This window comes from Lissotriton vulgaris, chromosome 8 (genome assembly GCF_964263255.1).
Source record: "Lissotriton vulgaris chromosome 8, aLisVul1.2, whole genome shotgun sequence".
NCBI classification, from domain to species: Eukaryota; Metazoa; Chordata; class Amphibia; order Caudata; family Salamandridae; genus Lissotriton; species Lissotriton vulgaris.
Window position 1 is genome coordinate 52,532,541 of NC_141696.1, and position 22,903 is coordinate 52,555,443.

Sequence of the window (22,903 nt, forward strand, 5' to 3'; positions counted from 1 at the left end):
TATTAATTCATAGAGAGGTTTAACCCTCTCTGCATAATTTAGAATGTAAGTTCTTCTGAAATTCAGGAAACCGAGTATTGATTATAAGTTCTTCAGCGTTTTTGGTGCTTGGAGTACTACACACTTCTCTAAGAAATTTTCTGTTAGGCTTTTGCCTTCACTTGATAATTCATATCCTAAAAATAGGACAGTTAGATGGGCAATTCTTGACTTTTTAAAGTTGAACTTGTAACCCTCTGATGCGAACCCAAGTATTATGGTGTTCACTCTTTTTAAGTGAGTCTCCAGGTCATCGTCTGTAAGATAGCTGTCATCGACATAGGATAATGCCTCATCATCATATATTTGTAGTAACTCTGTTACCCTTGCTGAGAATAATCCTGGGCTATTCTTGAATCCATGTGGGAGTCGACAAAATTGTTTTTGCGACCCCATTGTTGAGAAAGCGGTCAAATACCTGCTTTCAGGTGCAATGTTTTGACAGGAGAATCCATTAGCGATATCTAATGTCGTTTTATATTTTTTGCGCACAATGTTATTCATTAGTGCTGCACTGTGTGAGTTTTGTACTGCAAATGATTTACCGCAGGAGTTTAGGTGTCTGTAGTCCAAAACTAGATGATATGAATCATCTGGTTTGGTGACAGGAAACAAAGGATTGTTCAATATTGAGGTGCATGTTTCAATCACCCCCTGATATTCGAGTTGATCTAAAATCTTTTTTACTTGTTTTTTAGCTTCTTGTTTAACTGGGTACTGTCTTTGTGCAGTAGGTTGATTTTTTAACTGGATTTTGTGGGGAGGAGAATCCTCATCCCATCCTACATGATTTTTATATAAAGCAGCGGCTTGGGCCACTGCCCATTTTCTTGCAAATGTGTATTTTGTATGTGTTGGAATATGATTAGAGAAGGCAGGCATAATCATTTCTTTGCCATGAGGGCACTCCCTGACAAATTCTGGTGGCCAGTCTTTTTCAGCTAACAGGATGTCATAGCCTTTTGAAAGGTTATCCCAAAAGAGACCCCTCACTTTCCTAGTCTTGTCCCCTTCCATGCATAATGTTATTTTGTATAATGTATGGGGTTTGCTAACTCTGGTGTCTGCAGTTTCCACTTGAATGTATTCATTCGTGTCCACTGTCTCCAGAAGATTCATCAGGATCTTGCGAGCTATGGTCACTTCTGCTGCGCTGTCTAGCATTGTCTGGGCCCACTCTCCGTTTTTCAGTTGTGTCCTCAGAATCCTCAGCATGTTTAATTTTAATACTGGCTACCTTCTTCTTTGGATAATGTAATTTTTTACTTTGATGAGCAGGTTCCTGGTCTTTGGACTTGACGTGCTCTTCTTTGTGTTCTGACCGTCCTCTTCTTTCCGATTTCTGTGAGGAAGTCTGAAAAGATCGAGGGACCTGTATCAATACCTTGATATATGTCAGGTTTTCTCAATTTGTCCCTATCTCTAAGGTTGTATCTTTTCTCAGAGGGTTCCCTCTGGGGAGACTTGCCTCCTCGGCCAGGAGATCTTTCTCTCCGTTGAGGAGACCTTCCTCTGGACTGGAATCGATTTTCCTTGGGAGTTGATTGTTTATTACCATCCCAACTCTTTTTTGGAGTGTTTAGATTAATTTTAATAAATGTTTTTTCAGGATTTTCAGTTAGTTGGGGTTTTTTTCTGGTTTCCCACCCAAACTATCTCTTCATAGTTCTTCATAGGATTTTTGCTATGATTCTGGCAAGTTCAAATGGTTGATCTGTTATATCTGTTTCCTTCCATTTCTGCAGGTACGCTATATCGTCCATTGCCAACTAATTCTCTATATGCCTTTGTTAATTATTTTAGTTTAACTAGGAGTTCTTCGCTTGACATTGTTTCAATGTCGGAATGTGGTGTGTAGATGGCTAGAACCGGCCACGTGGCTCCTAGTCTACCTAGTGGACCGTGCCTGGTGATGTGATTTTGATGTTTTAGGGCGCCATTAAACCAGAGCAGGTGCTCTTGGTAAGTTAGTGGGATTTCAACGTCCTCGAAAGGAATGTATACATCTGGAGGTTCCTCTATTTTGTAATAGTGGAAATCTTGTGTCGCAGCGTGTGCTGCTGGAAAATGTATCCATGAATAGAATACCTCTGTCTGCCGTTACTCATGTGCCTCTATCACGAATATGACCGTACCACCTCTTGGTGATAGTCCATTTTCTATAGGTTTAAGAGTTATAGTTTTTCTTATATTGACCGGAAAGATTATAGCATTCGGGTCATCTTGCCGGAGACTTGTGTCTTCCGCTAAGAGTTGAGTTGCTAAGGCTTCTCTTTCTCTTTCTTCTTCACTTTCTGCCATTTTACTGAAAGAAAGTTTTTGTTGCAGAGCAAGTTTCAAGGAAACAAAGATTAGGTGCACAATATTTTGGAACACTGTATCCTTCAACATTGACTATACTGTAAACTAATACATAGGATTCTCATCCTACTAAGTTTCGGCCGATATTAACCTTTCACCCACTCCAGACGTCTATTGGAGTTTTTACGTGAAAAAGGGGTCTGTGTGATAAGCACGACTGAGTTACTCTAGTGTCTTGCATTAGAATATCGCCTTACCAAACGTTGGGCGCCATGTAGTGTAGTTCCTATATTTCCAATAGGCTCTGCGCATTGGAATAACATAAACAGCAGTGTAGACGTAGGACTGAGGTCATCTAGGTCTCTACTGACTATGTTAGACTTAATTAGTTTTGCCAGCTATCTCAGAGGTCACTAGAAACCTTCTCGAATGAATATGGAGGGGTTAACTTCCCTGATCCGGACAAGAAGGGATTAGCTTCTGACAACCATATAACATGACAACTTTGTTTCCTCAGAATAAAGAGTATATCTCCAGGGTCATGTGAAAACAATAGACAACTATTTCACTTAGTCAATCGTGCATGCTTAATTTCACCAGAGTGCAGAGAAATAGAGAGACAGGCGTTTTCAATAAAAGGTGTTATTTTATTGAGCAGTCTTCTTTCTCATGCAAGAGAAATGAATTGCCACAATTGCAATACTTATCATAAAGTAAAGTACGCACAGTAAAAGTAGTATTATGAAATAATACTGTAAAAGCATTGATATGGTTTCTTAGCCATATGATACTTTAAAATGGAGAAAATATATACATACATAAAAACATTGACTCAACTGGTGCTTCTAAGATACGCCTACCCCGGTGTACCTGACCTAAGCCTAATACGTGGGAAGGAGTAAGTAAGTTGCAGTCTTAAGTTAAGTTAGGTTTTTTGCTAAGAATCTGAATCAAGAATTCTCTCTAAGGTTTTAATCAGCTCCGTACCTTGGTTCTAGAATGAAGGATGTCTTGTATCTTGTTTCTCAGGACTCGAACTCCAGCAACCCGCGAGGGTGACTTGGGAACACCAGAGCTGGATTTTTTCGGCTGGAGCAAAAGACAGCGTCTCTCTCAGTGCGCCAAAGGGAGGGGCGGTTTCCTTCGGCTCTCATAACAGCTGGGCTCCCGGGCAAGTAGAACGTCGCTCTGCTCCCAACCACCGTGTGTTTCCTTAAGGCAACATTGGTATATTTATACCTGAAAGGTGCCGGGTTTGACGTAAGGTTGGACATAAGACGTCACTAAGAACTAACAGTTCTTTCTGGACTGCAGGAGTTCTTGTGCACATCAAAACAAAAGCAGGAGGAATTCCCGGGCTGCTGGAGGCTTGGTTTGTTTAAAGAACGCGTTGTACCTTCTAGGAGTCTATGGGAGTAGCCTTGCCGTATTTGGACTGCATGGGCTATTACTAAATATGGATATGATTCCTATGCCTTTATAAGGATATTATTTGTTATAACCACATAAGGGCATGAATTGGGAATATCGAATTAGGGACCTAGATAGAAACACAACACTCTGTCCTGGGCGTTTCTTTCAATCTGACTCAAGGTGTAACCCATCTCCTTGCAGTCAGGCTGAAGTCTAAAAGCCAGGTGTTTCATAACAGTTCACTTTTCCTTTTCCCTTGAGGGTTCCATGTGCGGGCTTATCTGGTGGATATTGATGCAGCCTTGTGATGGGTGTGACCGATCTAGTCCCATCGTCTTTTCATGATTTCTTTGTGAGCAGGGAGTTGGAAAGTGTTGCCAGAGGTCGTTGTTGCTGATGGTGTTTGGCCAGCAGAAATGGAGGCTTTTCCTCAAACAGGTGTTGATGAAGGACTGGACTGTGTTGCTGGTGGTGGCAGTTGTCCTCCATGTTCCTGCTCCATACAGAAGGACCTATTTTATGTTGGTATTTAAAAGCCTGATCTTGGTTTACAGCGTTAGGTCCTTGGAGCGCCAGATCTTCCTTAGCTAAATGAAGGCGGTCGTTGCTTTGCAGATTCTTGACTTGACATTGTCATCTGTATCACTCTGCTTGTCTATGACTGTGCCTAAGTAGGTGAAAGTTTCTGGAGCTTCCAGTGCATCGCCTGCCAAAATGACTTAAGTTGTGCTGGCCATGTTAACCTTCAGGATATTGGTTTTTGCCCTGTGGATGTTGAGACCAAGTTGTGCTGATGTGGCGGCTACTTTGTCCGTCTTCTCCTGCATCTGCATATGGGAAAGTAGGGCCAGGTCATCTGCAAAGTCCAGGTCATCCAACTACATCCAAGGTGTCCACTGGATCCCATTTCTTTTCCTTGCTTTGGATGTCTTAACGATTCAGTCTATGCCCTGCAGGAAGAGAAAAGGCAATAGCAAATAACCCTGTTGGACTCCGGTCCTCACTTCGAATGCTTCCATGAGTTGCACTCCATCTTGCAGGTCATTCCTTCCTAAGAGTTCCTTTTGATCTTATAAGTTTATGTGGCACACCATAGTCTCGGAGTAATTTCCAAAGGGTCTCCCTGGCCAAGCTGTTGAATGCTTTCTCATAGTCGGTAAAGATGACATAGTGGGGAGAGTTCCATTCCATCAATTGCTCAATCATGATGCAAAGTAATGCAATCTGGTCTATGCAGGGTCTATTTTTGCGTAAGTCATCTTGCTAGTCTTGTGACTGATCGTCGACTTGTCATTGCACAATAACTAGTATTGCTGGATGCCTTAAGGTTTTGGTCATTAATTGACCAGATTCACCTTATCCTCTGAATTGTATACAGGCAATAATCTGACTTTTCATCCTCCTCTTTTGTACTCATGATGACCTGTTAAATAGTGGAAGGTTGAGACGCTGTCGACAGTTGTTTGTCTGAAAAAAATCAATATTGTGCAATGACACATCTATGAACTTTTGATACGTTACTTTATCATGCACAATATTGGATTACTATTTTCTTTTCGCCGTTGTTATATTTTCTTTGTGTATTACCTTTAATCAATCAGGATTTATAAGGCGCAGCTAATCACCGGGTAAGGTATCCTAGCGCATGCACAGCCCATACAAAGTTCACAAGCACTGTGTATTCACTTTGCACATTGAGCACTCCTTTTCCAATTAATGAGTGGTGCTGCTGTAATTTGGACAGCTTAATTAATTATTAGTGGTCATATCTCCCTGTACGATTCATTTATATATACAATACATTGATTTCAATAACTGTATGATTCATGAAACTGTTTATTCTCTATACGATACTCTCCATGGCATTGTTAGATATGAATATCACCCTGGCCCTCCTGCGTTTATGGGTGACTGGCTGTATGTGCTGTCCTAGAAGGGGCAGGGGCACCACCAACCATTCTTTTTAATGTTGTGGAGGCCTGCCGGGAGCGCAGTAGCTCCCCACCAACATTAACAAAAACACAGTAAGTCTCCTTGGTCATTGAATCAATAACGCAAACACAAGGAGATGATGGATGGAGCGCTGAGACTTTTCAGACATTCACCCCCAGTCACAGATATGGTTTGAATCATTCATCGTTCTTTAGCTCACTTTGCCACCCCAATTTAGACAAAGCTATATGCAAATCAGTATTGACGCCGTGCCTCGTGGGAACAGTCCAGCCTGAACTGCCAAGTCATGTCTTCCCTGGACCGGAAACAAGCATACTGGGGCCAGTTTTGTGGTAACACTTCTTGAATCAATAACCCCAGGGGTGCATGCCATATTTTTTAAGCACTCCGAGCTGGAGCAATATGTTATTTTTTTTTTTTTTGGAGTTCAACTCTGCTTTATTGTGTAATTGGAGACATGTCACACAGCTTGTCATGCCCACAACCCGGAGGTCGGCAGCACCAAAAAACAGAAATGTACACAGCCTTGTTGCCGGCATCCCGGAGGCCCGGCGGCAATACGTAAGAGGAATGTAGTGGGGGCACTTCTCCGATGTGGCATGATAAGAGAGGATGAGCAGCAGCAGAACAGAGTTTTCTATTGGAGAAGAAAGAAAAACTCTCCCCCCTCCGTTTTTTGGTGTGTAATAAAACAACTTAACAACAGTACCCAACAGTGTAGGAAATATGAAGCGAGTCCTGCATCATGGTCAGTTAAGTAGCAGTGCATCGGTGTGGCGTGCCATGTGAGCGGAGGCGTGGTTATGAGTGTGTGCAGGTCACAATCAGTCCAGCAAGAGGGCCTCCGGTAGGCGGAGGTTAGGTCGGGTGCGGGGCTCTAGAGAGGCAACCGTCAGTGGGTGTCTCGACATAGTGCCAGCAGGGCATAGGTGAGTCTGTGTGAAAGCAAGGGCGAGTGGTGGTAAGCCAAGGGAGCATAGCCACGGTGCCGGCGGAGCATAGAGTCAGGGGGGAGAGGGGGAGGCCGACAAGTGAGCAGTGGTCGAGTCTAGGGGGGGGGCCCTATTTGGATAATCAAGAGAGGAGGCATGCGCGTGGAAGTAGGGTCCCCAGCTAGGTCCAGTAATGGAACAGTGTGCTAACCTATGATGGGTTGATCGTCCGCCTGGCTCGCATCGTCTGAGCGTGCGAGGAGATATCGCATCAGTGGGCCCCAGATGTCGCCGGGGCGACTCGAAATGGGCAGCAGTTCAGCAAATGTCGTATGCTGATCTTGGCAGTATGTTAAATCGCCCAGCCAGTCCTTAAATTTGGGCGCCCTGCCCCGTCCCCATCGGCACGCCACGCGTCTCTTGGCCAGCAGGAGCGCAGTGTCAACAAATTTCCGGCAAGATCTAGGAAAACGTACAGTGTCCCCGAGTAGGGCCACCATTGGGTCGGAAGGCATTGGCTCTTCCACCATCTCCGCAAGAGCATCCAGCACCTGGTGCCAGAAGTCCGCCACCTGGGGGCATGCCCACGCCAAGTGGAGATAGTCGGCTCCAGCGACATGGCAGCGTTCACAGCGGTCATCATCTGTCAGTCCGAAGCGCCGCTTCCTCGCTGGCGTGTAGTATACTCGCTGCAAGTATTTATAATGAATGATCTTTAATCTGCTGCTTGCAGAAATGCGGGAGGTGAGCGCGCAGCAGCGATCCCACTGCTCATCTGATATGTCGAGACCGAGTTCGGCAGACCAGCGCAGCCGCGCATTGGACTCAGACACCGGGACAGCTCCCCTGAGTCGACGATAAAGGCCGGAGACCAGGTGGGCCCCATCCTGTGAGCTTAATAAAAGGTGTAGCGGTGGTAGGGTATCCGGCTCGCTGGGAAAGTCTGGCAGGATGTCGCTCATCCCCGCCCGTAGTCGCACATAGTAGAAGAGGTCAAGAGGAGTGCGGTCTTGTGCAGCAAAGAACAGGTCAGCTGACTTGAAGGTGCCATTGGAGAATAGGTCTCCCCAGCAAGAAACTCGCAGCTTTGCACAGAGGTTGCGAAAGCCCAGTTCCCCCAAAAGGGTAAGATCGGGGTGATACGTGAGCGGTAGCTTGGGCGAGTAGAGAAATTTACAAACCAATTTCTTGGTAATGCGGCGCCATGCATCTAATGTGCATGAGACCGACGTATTCGGTGTAGTAATGACAGATTCAGGACAGTGAAGCAAACCATTAAGCGGGAGGGGATGTACGATCCAATCTTCCACTGCTACATGCGGCATAAAGGGAGTAGGACCCATCCAGTGGTAAGCGAACTGCGCCTGCGCACACTGATAGTAGGCCTCGAAGTCAGGGACATCGAATCCTCCCTTCTCATAGGGGAGGGTAATTGTTGACCACTTGAGTCGGGGGTTCTTGCCTCCCCAGAAGAGCCGTCGCAGCTCCGACCGCAGGGTTCGGAAGAAATTAGCGCCAGGGAAGTACGGTATATTGATAAAGAGATAAAGGAAGCGAGGGAGTATCACCATTTTTATGAGCGACGCCCTCCCGGCCATGAAAAGCAGCAGGGCGATCCAGCGGTCCACTGAAGCAACAAGTTTGGTTATCGCTACACCATAGTTGGATCGCAGCGTCTCGTCTCTGTCTCTTGAAATGCAGACCCCAAGGTAGTGGAGATCGGACCGACACACCTCTAGTGGGTAATCAAGGGGGAAGTCAGTCACTGCGTCGGTCAGGGGGAAAAGTTGCGACTTGGACCAGTTGATATGGACTCCGGACATTCCTCCATACAGAACAAACTCCCTAAGCAACGGGTTGAGATATGTTTCAGGATGTTTGACATATAACGTGATGTCATCCGCGTAGAGTGACACATCAATTTGGCGCTGCAGGCATTGCACTGCGCAGCCGCGATGTAGCTGACGCAGCCTACAGGCGAGAGGTTCGACAGCGATGGCGAACAGTAGGGGAGAGAGAGGGCACCCCTGTCTCGTACCCCTGGTTAGTGCGATGGGCTGTGACAGATGACCGTTGATCAGTACCCTTGCCATAGGGCGAGTATACAGCAGGTGGACCCAGGATATAAATAGTTTAGGAAATCCCATAGCAGCCAGCACAGAGAACAGGTACGGCCATTCGACAGAATCGAACGCCTTGGTTGCGTCCAGGAAAATGGCCGCCACGGGCGTGTCAGGGCGTACCGTGCGGAGTAGGGAAAAGAGCGTGCGGAGGTTATGGGAGGTAGACCTACCCGCCACAAATCCCGATTGGTCGGGCAGCACGAGTCTGGTCATTAACAGCGACAGCTGGGTGGCCAAGACCTTAGCAAGTACTTTGACGTCGCAATTTAGGAGGGAGAGCGGACGATAGGAATTACAGGATTTGGGGTCCTTATTGGGCTTAAGGAGGGAGGTAATCACCACCTCGCGCATGGAGCAAGGGAGTACTCCATCTCCCAAGGATTCCGAGAAGACCTCGCTGAGTACCGGGGACATGATATCAATATAAGCCTTGTAGAATTCGGCCGGTATGCCGTCGAGCCCAGGGGCTTTGCCATTCTTGAGGGACATAATGGCCTCGCGTATTTCGTCTTGCTCGAACGGAGCTGCGAGGAACTCTCTATCGCCGTCGCTAAGCCAACACAGCGCAACATCGCTGAGGTAGTCGGCATAGAATACGTCAGGCCCTACGATGGAGGTGTAGAGTGAGTGATAGTGTGCCACAAAGGTGTCGAGGATCGCATCAGAGTCCCTAATAGCAGTGCCAGTGGTGTCGGTGAGTTCTAGTATGGTGTTATGAGCTCGTGGTGGTTGTGTAATCGTAGCTAGCACCTTCCCGGGCCTGTCCCCCTCGCAATATTTACGGGCCTGCCAGTGTTTTCCCCTAAACTTCGCTTCCCGCGCAGCCTCCTCCTCATATCGTGACAGTGTCTCCCTAAATTTGGCCTGTAAGTCGGGGCTGGGGTCGGATACCATTCGCAGTTCCAGTTCCCGCAGCTCTTTCTCCAGTGTGCTGAGTGATGCAAGGATGGTGCGTAGCACGCCATGGCCTTTGGAGATGCAATACCCTCTGATCGTGACCTTGAATGCCTCCCATATGTGCTCAACTGAGTCTACCGATCCCTTATTCCTAGTGAAGAAATCCGCGACCTCTTCCCCTAGTTCAGTGCGAAACAGGTTATCAAGGAGGATATTAGGGCGAAGTCTCCATTGCGGCCGGGAGCTGTCCCAGCCGGGTGTACGAAAGTGGAGCAAGACAGGGCTGTGATCAGAGTACGTCCTCGGCAGATGACGAACCCCCACCAATTCGACAGCGACATCTCTTGTGATGAGGAAATAGTCTAGCCGTGCCCAAGTCCCGGTATATGATGTAAAGTGTGTGCCCTCCCGTCCCAGGGGGTGCAAGTGCCGCCAGGCGTCCAGCAGTCCGCCCTCTTCAACGATACCCTCCAGTGCCTCCCGTGCTCTGGGCTTGTAGGTGCAGACCCCATCCGCTCTATCCAACAGTGGTTGCATCGCTAGATTGAAGTCCCCTCCCCAAACTATGTGTCGTGATGCAATGGAGAGGATTTTCCCCCAGAGAGCAGTGAAAAAGGCTGGTGTGTCAACATTAGGCGCGTACATGGTTACAAATGTGAAGGTATCTCGGCCTATCCTGCCCCACAGTAGCGCATATCTGCCCTCCCGGTCGAGTAAGTCTCCATACTTTTGAAAGGGTATCCTGCGGGCAATGAGGATAGCGACTCCCCTCGAATAGGTGGAGTAGGAGGAGAAAGCTCGTTCTCCGGCCCACCTACTCGCGAATGACGTCCCGCCCTGTGGTGACAGATGCGTTTCCTGTAACATAGCGACTTGTACGTGACTTCTATCAAGATAGGCTATGACATCACGGCACTTTCTGGCATTGTTCAACCCTCTTACATTCCAGGATAAACAAGTTATTTGCGTGTTAGCTGCTGGAGTGGCCATGGATAGCACAACAAGAACTATAACAGCGCCGGCTTAAGCAGCACGGATATATCACCTCCGCACCATAGCATCGGTGCTCACAACGAGGTATAAGCCAAGCATACAGTCTAAGAAATGAGTGCCTCAAAGAGAAAAAAAAGAAAAGAACACCCCTCCCCACCTCCCACCCCAGCATCCCAATCATGCCAGTAGCCAAATACTCCCACCCAGCCCCCCTCCCCCCTCCCCCCTTCCCCAACTCAAACAACGTGAATAGCTGGAACTCCAGCAAGTCAAAGGGGATCTCCCAGTGGGGGTAAGACATAGAGTACGCACAGCCACCTCCTAGGCCCCAGCTCCGTATCTGTGCCGCCCCCGGTGGAGTCTAGGGCCAGGAATGTGGTCCTTGGGTTACGTTACCATAGGGATGAAGAGTCCATGCGGCGTCCTTGTCCATACAGTATCTTTTTGTCCGTGCATCAATGTTCGGGGTGAGAACAAGTAGACATAGGCAGGGTGTGCAGCATAGCAAAGATCAACAGTCAGTCTCCGTGGGGCGCCGGGGGTAAGTCTGCGTCGTCGCGTTCCTCCTCCGCATCCCGGTCTTCTCTACGTGCTCTCCGGAGCGATTTGAGAAAGTCTTCCACCTTCTGTGGTTTGGTGAAGAACCGTTGCTTGCCCTGGTGGGTGATTCGCAGCTTTGCAGGGTATAAAAGTGCGTAGTCAATTTGAGCCTCACATAGTTTTTTCTTCACCGGGAGGAACTTGCGCCGCTCCTCCTGCGCCATTGGCGTAAAGTCTGGGTAGATGGAGAAGGTGACTCCATTATACTGTAGCGAACTTTGGGATCGGGCTGCCCGGAGGGCAGTGTCCCGGTCGCGGTAGTTTAGCAGCCGAGCAATGATGAGGCGCGGAGGAAGGCCAGGTTTGGGCATAGGCGCCAAGGAGCGGTGTGCCCTCTCGACGATAAACTGGGGCGAGAAAGCGTCCTCACCGATGGCCCCTTTGAGGAGCTTCTCTACGTTCAGCTCCATTCTGCCCGTATCTGTGGATTCCGGAACATTGGTAACCCGTATGTTGTTTCGGCGGCTACGGGCTTCCAAATCCTCATTTTTGGCTGCTATGATCCGGAGGAGGTTGTCCATCCTGGACAGTTGAGTGGTGTGAGATGTGGCAACGTCTGAGGTATCAGAGATACGTTGCTCCGCAGCCGTAAGGCGTTCCTCATGACGGTCCACCTTGTGCACCAGTGCGTCCAGCCGCGCGGTGACCCCGTCGACCTTTTCTACAACAGTGGCGAATCCCTGGCGCATCTCTTGTATCAGGCCGGACAGGTCAGTGTCTTTAGCTGCGGGGACGGTGGCCCTCGGGGACGACGTGCCAGGGTCCGGGTCCAGCTGCGTCGATTTCGCGCCTTTTTTTGCAGTGTCAAAGCTGAGCTTAGTCTGGCGGTTCTCCGGTCGCACCATGATGGCGCCGGGGCGCGAAATTCCAGAAGCGCAAGGGGCAGGGGCGCCACAGGCTGTCTGGCTAGGATAGTATCCCCAGGATGTAGGGCCACAGCGCGGGTGAGGCAGGGCAACGTCCCAAAAGTGCAATAAGGGTCCAGGCGGTGGAAGTTCAGGGACCTGGTGAGATCGTACAGGCCCGCGCGGCCTGGTGGCTGGGAGGGGAGGTAGCGAAGTCCCAATGGCAATAGTGGTGGGGTCCAGCACACTAGCGTCGCTGTGTAGGGTGGCAGCACGACAGTTCCAGGCGTGTGTGGGATGCAGGGCAGCTGGACCTCAGCGGGGGTGTGCCACGCAGGTGTGATGCTCTATCCGGATTATCCACAATGAGGCCACCTCGCAATGTACGGTTGGTGGCACGTGGGAGGGACGCCAGGCAGGCGAATGGGGAGCGAGGTGGGTTCCAGCCTCCCCAACGTGGAAGGTGCAGTCTCCCGGCAGCGAGGGGACAGCGTCCCGATGGTAAGCACTATGCTGGTGGCCAGGGCCGGCCGAGGCTCAGTGCAGGGGTGGCAGCAAGCTCGAGAGCCCAGGTCCAAGGGTCAACCCCCACGCCGGGTAGTGCACTCAATCAATCAATCAAAGACATGCTTCTATTTCACCATGCATAATATAAGGGGGAGAGACAGCAGTTCTGTCAATTGAGCAACTTCTCACAGCCTAAACATCTTTTCTCTCTCCTTCCATTTGACTACTTGGTCGCAGTGGCGAGTGAGGCCTCATTCTATCAGTCTGGCATCTCCTCGGCGACCGATGAGACGGTGCTGCTTATATCCCGGATTTGTTCGCCTGTAGATTCCACCTCTAAATTGTGACTAGGTAGGAAAATTGACCCTCTCCCTCAAGGCTCTTGACTGATAGCACGGCGGATATGAGCCAGAAATGCACTGTTCCGTTCCCGTCCCTACCGGGCGGGTCCAGCGCTCTCCGGGGGCCGAGCAGGCAGTGAGATGTCTGTGTCCTGGCAGCCAAGGGGCAGTGGCAGCTCCACCAGCGGGAGAGGCGAACGCAGCGGGGGAGGGGGGGGCGGGGGGGTCCCCGCACCGCCGAGCAGACCGCCACTCACCCCGATCGCGGGTCTGCCGGAGAAGGTCCGTCCAGGAGGTCCGCCAGTCGTCTCGGGGAGAGGCCTAGTTCCTCGTGGCAATCCCCAGCCTGTAGTAGTCCTGTGAGGCCGGACTCGCGCACCCCACCGCTCCGCAGCAACTATCGGCAGGTTTTCAACTCGGCACCGCTCCGGCCACGGGTCCCCCAGCGTCACCAGACTTGGACCGAGTGCAGGGATGGATGTCTTGCTGCAACTCGTCAGGAATTCAGGCCGTTTTAGATCCCTTTGGTAGAGGATAACAGAAGGATAGTGTCCCAAGGAGCGGGAGCTGCGAGACTAAGCAGCCATTCCGCTTGTGCGCCCTCTAGCGCCCCCTGCTATATGTTCTTTAATTGGAGTACGGGGGTGCCTTGTGGTTAATTCTATGGCTGTACTTTGTGACCTGAAAATGTTCAGAAAAGACTGTTTTTAATTTAATTTTGGTATTTCTAGCCTTTGACAAAGCCTTTAGGTCTGTAGGTTTGTCTTACTTAAAAGACACCCTTTTTATTGTTACACGACATAGCGAACTATGCACGGCAGAGGGTCAGTTGCAGGAACTAGCCTGTGCCCAACCCCACGCCGGGCGATTGACATCATACTTTATGTGAAAAACAAAATGACTGAATAAAAAAGGTTAAAGTGATGTTATAATTAGGAATTGTAATACCATCTTAGTTTACCCCCATAAAAATTTGAAATTCACTGAAAAAAATGAAAGTTAAAGGGCTATTCCTTTAAAATGTCAATTAAAATGTACCATTTTAAATTAAGAATGCATGCAGTTTTGAACGAATGGGAAAGTATGTATAACTTGTGCCCTAAAGTAATTATAACAAACGCAATCACCATGCACTGCTAATTACATCATACACTACCTCACTCATAACGTGTTCTATGATGTCATTGAGAACTTCACTGCAACATCTGAAATGACATCATTGCTGACATCACTGTGCATGGTGGGAGCGCCAGTTATAGGTACTTTAGGGTATGATTTGATGGTTTAAAAAGGTATGTTTTAACTGAAAATATCATCCAACTATATCTTCCTATTACTTTTTTTTCTTTCAGTTGTCGCCAATAGGTAGTTATAGTTGGGACCAAAGTTTCCACAGGAAAGCGTTTTTTGTTTTGCCAATAACTTTGGCGCCGCATGATGGATCTCCATGAAAATTTCACAGAACTTCCCCTTTTAGGTTCGGCTAGCTGCAGTGGTGAAAGTTTTGGGGGGATCCATCAAGCAGGAGATGAGAAAAAAGGGGGGCCCCAACACATGTTTTCCCAATTTTACAGCCAAGAGGTGCTGGTAAGGCCAAAGAGGAGCACCATGAACTGAAAGTGCTTGTGGCTTACCGTGAACAACAGGTAAAGCAGATGAGCAAGCAGGACAGGAATGTGAAAATAGCTGTCCTGCAAGTCCAACGCTACTACCCAGTCTCTGGGGTCTAGGGCAGGAAAGACGTCAGCCAGAGTGAGCATTTTTAAATTTGCCTTTTTGAGGAAGTAGTTGAGGCCTTGCAGTACTAGGATAGGAAGAGAGCCCTTGTCCTTTTTCTGGACCAGAAAGTAGCAGAAATAGCAACCACATCCTACTTCTGACACCGGCATACTCTCTAAGGCTCCCTTGGCCAAGAGAGTCCTGGTTTCGCCCTGAAGCAAGTTCAGATGGTCCTCTGTACGCCGAAGGCATGGAGGTAGGAGTAGTCTTGAAGGGGAGGGAATAGCTCCTTTGGACTATCTGAAGAACCCAGCTGTCCGATGTAATTTTTTGCCAGTGGTGGAAGGGATGGCTGATCCTGCCACCAACTGGCCGCACATGATCTTGAAGGGCCATATAAGGAAGGTTTAGAGGCTGCAGGGGGTGGGGTGAATTGACTCGACCTCTAGCCGCTCGACCCATAGAGTCGAAAGGAACCACACCCATGGCAGCTCAGAGGTTGTTGAGCGCAGTCTTGTGGCCGGGATATGACTGGTGCAGCTGAAAGTCCCTTTTGTGGCCGCAAAAGGCAGACGGGGGATGGGTGGCCTAAGGACTTGGCAGTGGCCTGTGAGTCCTTAAAGTGCTCCACGTCCATGTCTGCCTTGTCTCCAAAGAAAATGATGCCATTAAAGGTAATGTCCAGAAGGGACACCTGAACATCCCCAGAATAGCCAGAAGGTCTCAGCTGGGTGTGATGTCGAACAGCCACAGTCGATAATAATAATAATAATAATAAGGGAGTTTTGTAAAGCGCCTGGTTACGCTCAAATGGCGTGTCCCCGCACTAAGACAGAAAAACCTCATGCAAGCAGGCCGCAGAGTCAGCTCGATTTACCGTGTGTAGAGGTGTGTTTTTAGCTTCTTCCTGAAGCCGGATTCAGACGGTTCTAGACGAAGGTCCAGAGGTAGAGCGTTCCAGCCTTTCGCCACCAAGTAGCGAAAAGATCTGCCTCCAGTGCGAGCCTTTCTTATCCTAGGGACCTTTAGTAGGCCACCATGGGAGGAGCGCAGAGCTCGCATAGGTTCGTATCTGGTAACTAGACTCTGGAGTGGTGCTGGTGCCTTCCCATTGAGGATTCGATGGCAGGTGCAAAGGGCCTTAAACTCGACCCTGCTCTTCACTGGAAACCAATGAAGAGTCTGAAGAGCTGTCTTTTAGGATACTTCACAATGAGGCGAGCTGCCGCATTCTGCAGTACCTGGAGGCGATTTAATACCTTACTAGTTGCTCCCAGGTACAGTAGGTTGCCGTAGTCCAGGCGCGATGTGACGAGGGCATGCACCAGCGTCCTACGGGCAGATGTGGGAAGGAGATCTAAAACCTTCCGCAGATTTTTTAGGACGTTGAAGCAAACACCCACCACACGGCCTATCTGAGGACCAAAGGACAGATCAGCATCAAGCCAAACTCCGAGGTTCTTGGCTTCCTGACAGGGAGTAGGAGTCTCTCCCAGGCAGGCGGGCCACCACGCCAACGACCACACAGATGGGCTCCCCCCCACCACGAGCACCTCGGTCTTACTGCCATTTAATTTGAGGCAGTTGGTGGACATCCAGGATGCCAACTCCTGCTCAATGACATCTCTTTGCCCAGCAAGTCGGTCGTGTCAAGCTCTTAGCGAACAGTAAACTTTGCTGCATCTCTCCCATCAAACACTGCTTGGGAGTAGGGCCCGGGCCTCCTCCGGGACCAGAAGCAGCACTTGCACAACCATTTCCCACAAGGAGTAGAGTAACGGGCCAGTAGGCATGCAGTGTTCACCGACCACAATGCAAGGCTGGCGGAAGAACATTTTTTCTTGCCCTAACTATCCAGCCTCTTGGATTCCCTGTTGGGGGTGCGAAAGGTAATGCACCTTGTGAGGTAGAAGTTTTGACCACCAAGCTCTTAGGGGTAGGGTGGTTTGGGAAGAATTTTAAGTCACCCGGTGCAGGGTGATAGCAGGCAGGTGATTGTCCTATTCACAGGAGCCCACGTGCTGGGCTTGGACCAGGTTCCCAGAAGGACATCAGTCAAGGCCTTGTTTAAAGGCAGGAGGGGTTCCGCGGAGGAGACACCCGGTTACAGGACCTCTGTCAAGATGTTCGTCTTGACTTCCACCAAAGGGAGCTGAAGGTTCAGGACCTCAGCTGCCCACCTCACCACCATAGCAAATGAAGCTCCTTCCTCCATAGCCAAGTTAGGGGGAGAAAGCAGGCCAGAATCTGGAAAGGTGCGCAGTCCACTAGCCTCATCCAATTCCTCATACTCAGTCCTTTCGAATTCAGGCTGCTTCTTTAATGGTTCAAGTGAGCCCTCATAATCTTTGTCCATTCCTAGCCCTTCAAAATAAGGCAGTGAAAGTGACCTCTGGCCCAAGGGTGCCATGGGCTCCAGAATCAGCATTGGTAGGCATCTATACTGCTCTGGGTCGTCAGGGATAAGAATCGGGGTGGTGCTGCCAGGGAGCACAGGCAGTGTTAGGAGTCTTGGCGCAGGGACCAGGGAAAGGAGCAGTCGGCACAGAGACCGAGGGAGCCACCTCTGAACCCCTGGGGCCCAAAGGCAGGCCAGGAGGGTAAGGTTGCCCAAATGAGAGGTACATGGGCCATAACATTCTTTAAACTGGGCAGGTGTCGCTCCAGGTCCTGGAGAGGCAGAGAAGTGTGGAGCCAACACAGGGGCAGTTTCCACAGAACGAGCCCTAGACCATCCATACTACTCCATCACATTGGCTAACAGATGGGGAAAAGTTGAAGCCCGCTTTGACTTTTTGTGTTTATTATGCCTCTTACCTGACCAACTCGACGAGTTCGAGTGGGAGGACGAGGGTTTAGGACTCCCAGAGCGGTGCCTGAACCTTCCTCTTGACCTGGATCGAGAACCTATAAAGGTGCAAGGGTACTGTTCGAGCAAAAGTCTTCCAGATCCAGCCTGACGCCTAGGAAATTAAAAGGTAAGGAATCTGTGGCTAGATGTCTCTATCAGAAAGACACTTTCTTACCGAGAAGGCAGAACTGCCTTGTTGGAGAAAGAGGGAAACTCAGAGGGAGAAGAGTGAACAGCAAAATGAGTTATAGTAGCCACGGTGCCAAATTCAATAAATTGTGCCTGTTCACTACTACTCTTGCAGTAACTAGTTTATGGATTTAATAAAATATTTTTCTTCATAAAGCACTGGGTCTGATGATCAGTTATTGTTCTGCTAGGTGACTGGTGAGTTTTGAGCTTTGAGGATGCCAACACTTCTTCTTTGAGAAGTCTGTTGCTGCTCACCATTGTTATCACCAACAGTCAAATGCTAAAGTGGTTGCTCACAGCAAGGTTTCCAGAGACATAATGGGGCGGTCTCCAGGACATCAGAGACATGAGATCCCAACCCCCACAGTTAGGGCCCACTAGTCCAAGCTTACCAAGTAAACCCCCCTCAAATTTCAGAATGAACAAACACTTTGACAGTACTCTGCTCTGACCTCCTTGCTCGCACTACACCTCAATCAAATCACTCAGAAAATTAGCTCACTTGAGCATGGAAGCAGGTCTATTATTGTGAGGCAATCACTGTGGAACTTGGAATACACTACTCAATATATAAATATATACAATTGTCAATCAATTTAATTGATCCTAAGGAATCCAATGACGAGTTTGAACTACAAATTCTGTAATACACCTGAGAGCCCTCTGGTGAGTTTTGTAAAAAAATAAAGCATATAATGAAATTAAAGCTAAATTAATTGCTGTAAAAAGAAACGCAGAACAAGAGTAACAATCCCAGTTATGGATCAAATGGGAAACTAGAGCATCATGTACTTATCTTGTATGGATATCATCTGAAAAATGTAGGTTAGTGCTAAATGTTCTAGCGTGGCTTCAGAAATACAGAGAGAAGTGCATATTAAGCCAGTTTAGTATGACAAACTTTAACAACATTTCATCACAATACCCACATCACTATTGTCAAGCAAAAAAATAAATGCATCAAATCAATGCAATTTCCACCAATTCCAACTTTTAGGATCAATATAATTTTTACCTACCAAATTAAACTAAGTTACAGCTTCACAGTTCCCAATGAGACATTTGTTATTTAAAGAAGACAGTTATGTTCTTTACCTGTGCCCAGAAAACATCAGCCAGATCCCAGAATTTCTGAATGATGGCCCAGATTAGAAGATCCCGCGCAGGGTACTGAGCGTAGATTTCAGCCTCCGTTATTCCAGTGATCTGAGGATCCCAAAAGAATTACAGCCACGTTCATACTTTGCTGGATAATTATTCAGCACAAGAAAACATTTCATATTTCTGGGAGAGCATAGTGTATCTGGATGCCCAGTTGTTCAATCTGCAAAAACACTTATTGCATTCAAGTTAAAAAAGAAATGTCATGGGAATATGCTTGTGATGTGTTTTGGAGACATCTGTGAGAGCTAGTCAAATTCTCCCTACAATACCACCCTATTCTTGGGCATGGAGGGCAGACTGATGGTAAACAGTCAAAATATCGACTACAAAATATCGAATGGACATAATATCGAGTTTAAAATATAGAATGGACAAAATATCGAATGGACGGAATATAGATATCAAAAATATCGTTTTTAAGGTAAGTAATGTAATATCGAATGTTAAAAATATAGAAAGTTAAAATATCGAAGTATATGCTATAGGTTATTAAAATTATCGATTTTTTAATAATATCACATTTTTTATAGTGTTTTTTTCTGTTATTATATGTGTGAAAAGTGTGTATTTATGTTATAATAAATTTTAATTAATGAATTTTGTTTTTTTAATTTTTGCGTAATTTAATTCTGTAGCGGGTTGTTGGTTTATAGGGGAATAGGGTGGGAAGTAATTTAATCATAATTAATTAAATATGTAAATGTATTTATTGGTATTAATTTTTAATTAATTAATTTATAGTTGGCGCTACGAAAGAGACTAGGCAGGGATGGAATGAGGCACTGAGTCAACTGACGGCCAGATCCAGTGTATTAATTCAGACTAGGCTTTTGCACAAGACATCAGGTAGACTGTATATCCATGTTTTAAGGGTCTTCCTGAAAACTGCTTCAGATGTGATTTGGTGAAGGGGCGAAGGTAGTCTATTCCAGGCCTTTGAGCCCAGAACCGCCAGTGCCTTTCCTCCCCTAGTTTTTAACCTAAAATTGGGGATGGTAAGGAGGTTAGCTTTTGCGGATCTCAGATTTCGTGGGGGATTATACAGTTTAAACATGCTCTGGATGTAGCTGGGTCCTCTTCGTGATATGCCCTGAAAGTGATTAAGAGGATTTTGAAAAGCACCCTCTTGTGTATTGGAAACTAATGGAGAGCGTCCATTGCCGCTGTGGCTGATGTCCTCCTATGCCATCTCAGCACCAGTCTGGCAGCTGCGTGTTGTACCATTTGTAGCTTATGGCCAACCGACCTGTTTATCCCTCCATAGAGGCTGTTGCAGTAGTCCAGGCATGATATAATGAGCGCTACTGCAACCATTTTCCGTGCTGGGTGCGGTATCAGGTCGAAGAATTTTCTTAGACCTTTTATGATCCTGAAACAGGCTCCTGCCACGGCTAATGCTTGTTGTTTAAAAGCTAGGGTGGCATCGAATCTGATCCCTAGATTTCTAACTGCCGTGACTGTGTTTGGGGGGACGGCAGCATCTTCCGGCCACCATATGGTGGGGCTAAACAAATTATGTTTCCCATATGGCAGAATCTCGGTTTTCCCTAAATTGCATTTAAGATGGTTTTTGCTCATCCATTGAAACGTGGCTTTGAGGCAGTTTTTAAGATTCATTTCAGCCTCGCCGGTGTCGTCATCCAACACCAGGATGACCTGCGTATAATCCGCATGCGAAATGGTGTTAATTTTAAAGGATGATATCAGTGCGATCAGGGGGGCCATATATACATTGAAAAGCGTAGGGCTCAGACAGGAGCCCTGCGGTACTCCTGAGGTGACCCGTTTTCCTCCGACCTGAAATTTCCTAGGGTAATCACTTGTCGTCTATTAGCTAGAAAACTTTTTACCCAGCTCAGGACATTCCCAGCTATCCCCGCCGCGGCTAGAAACCTGCTTGTGCTCGGGAACTACTTGTTCTTGGTCTTTGAATCCTCTGTTTCTACAGAGGATTCCCCTTGGGGCCGTAGGTGGGCGCTTTCCCCTGTTCCCTTGAGCCATATGACTTGAAGAACCCTATATTAGTTGTTATTGCGCAAAATTACCCAGCCACCCTTTGCTTTGTCTTATCTTGAAGATTTCTTTTTGCTTATTTGCACTGTTGTTTATGGCTTCTGTGTAGTGTTCCTTTTTTGCAATTTTTATCATACTATGGTACTGTCGGCGCACAGCTTTATAACTATTCAGGTGATTTTCCTCGTAGTACTGACGCCAACTTCGCTCTAAGGCCCTCACTTTCCTTTGCTCTTCTTTTAGGATCGATGAGAACCAGGGAGCGGATGTCCTCTTCTTCTGTGAGAGCTTTCTAGTCCCTGTCCTGAGAGCAGCATAGTTAGTGTCTGAGCTAAGTTCATTTATCCACTCCCCAAAGACCTAGTTATCTCTAGTAGGGTCTCTTGTTAGGGTGGGTCTATTCTCCGCTGCTAAAATTAAAAACTCCGGCTGTCTTATGATGTTTTTCCAACATGGTTCCCTTTGGAGTTGTCTTGTCGCCATTCCTATATTCTTTATTGTTCGACCGGCCCTGACTGGGAGTTCAAAGGGGATAAAATTATTATCTGTCCTGGTCTGTATTTTTGGCGTTTTCACGCTAAGATTCCCTAAATTTGAGCAGATGCAGTCAAGAATATGCCCTGCCTTATGTGTAGTATTCGTTGTAAGCTGGGTTAAGCCCAGAACACTCATTGTGTCCTTAAAACAGGTGGCCGCTGGATCTGTGGAGGAGTCCAGATGCACATTAGCATCCCCTAAGACTGTAAAATTAACAGACTTAAGGGTTAAGTTGCTAAGCACTTCTCCAATACTCTCCAGGAAATCTGTATGCTTCCCTGGTGGATGGTATAATAAAGCTCAAGTAAAGGTAAAGGAGTCATGCTCCCTGATTGAAAAGCCCATGCTCTCAAATCCCTTTCAAGTCTGGGAGATCAAAGGTTTGATAGTGGAGGGTGTCTCGATTTATAACCGCAATCTCCCCTCCCCTCTGGTTCAATATGTCCTTCCTAGAGATAAGATATCCAGGGGGAAGAGTATTTGTGACATCAGGGTTACTCTCGGGCGTCAGCCATGTTTCCGTTATGAAAAGGCAGTCTAAGTCTGCCTCTGTTATAAGGTCAAAGATATGCAGCGCGTGTTTGCTCATTGATCTCACATTTATGAGCCCGCCAGGCAGGACTTTAGGCTGACTATTTTCTTGCATATCTATGCACGGCCCGTAACTTTCCCTGCATAGCTCACAGCTCCAGGGTCCTACCCAGTCTGCCATGTTCAGTGGCTGAGAACATATATTAGGACCGGAATTTAGCGCCATTATGAATTCCCTCGTGAGCTGTGTGAAAGGTGTAGGGGTCATGGCCCCGGGCCCGGCCATGGCGCGGACGGGCGCAGATGGGCTTATCTTTTGCGCACCTTCGCCGCGTCGCCGGTGCGCCCGCTGCGCGCGCCCGCTGCGCGTGGGGGAGGGCATGTCCTTTATATCCTCACAGTGTGACCTGCAGCAAGTACGCACCGGAAGTGTACTCACTTCCGGTGTGTAGGTGTTGATGCCGTCCTCCCTCCACTACAATCTGGCCTAATGTCGGTGGTGGACAGGGGAGGCGGCAGCAGGTAGGGCAATTTTAAAATTGGTGCAAGATCAAAATTAAAGTGCAGCTTTGAGTTAAAACAAAATATCACCAGCGCAGCGGCACAACAGCGAGGCGGAGTCTTCTGCACAATTTCAAACTTATGTGTACTATGGCATTATTGAGTATTTGAGGGGGTAGAATTAGTCTGCTTTGTATTACCGATTGCCTACACCCCGAGTCCAATAGAGCCCTTATTCCCTTTTTGTTAACCAAAACACGTACATAGAAGGAGGGTCCCATTTCTGCTGTGTACATCACCGCCTTAGGTATATACCCCACCTCCATTGGTTCTTCTGTAGTTTTTCTTTGGGGTCACATACGAGCAATGTGGCCCCACTCCCCACATTCGAAACACTGTGGGCCCCTCACTTGTGTGGGGTAAAGCCTGAATGGTTTAGCCTTCAGGGGCT

The 22,903-nt window shown here is 47.9% G+C and overlaps 1 protein-coding gene across 1 annotated transcript in view; it reads right to left on the reverse strand.

Annotated features, from left to right (window-relative positions):
* The window catches only part of LOC147693361 (transient receptor potential cation channel subfamily M member 2-like), a 1,943,547-nt gene that overhangs the window by 1,274,055 nt on the left and 646,589 nt on the right, over positions 1-22,903 (reverse strand). Inside the window, exon 12 of the mRNA XM_086933684.1 lies at positions 18,802-18,912. Within this exon, the coding sequence (XP_086789810.1) occupies positions 18,802-18,912 (111 nt within the window). The remainder of the gene's footprint in view (positions 1-18,801; positions 18,913-22,903) is intronic.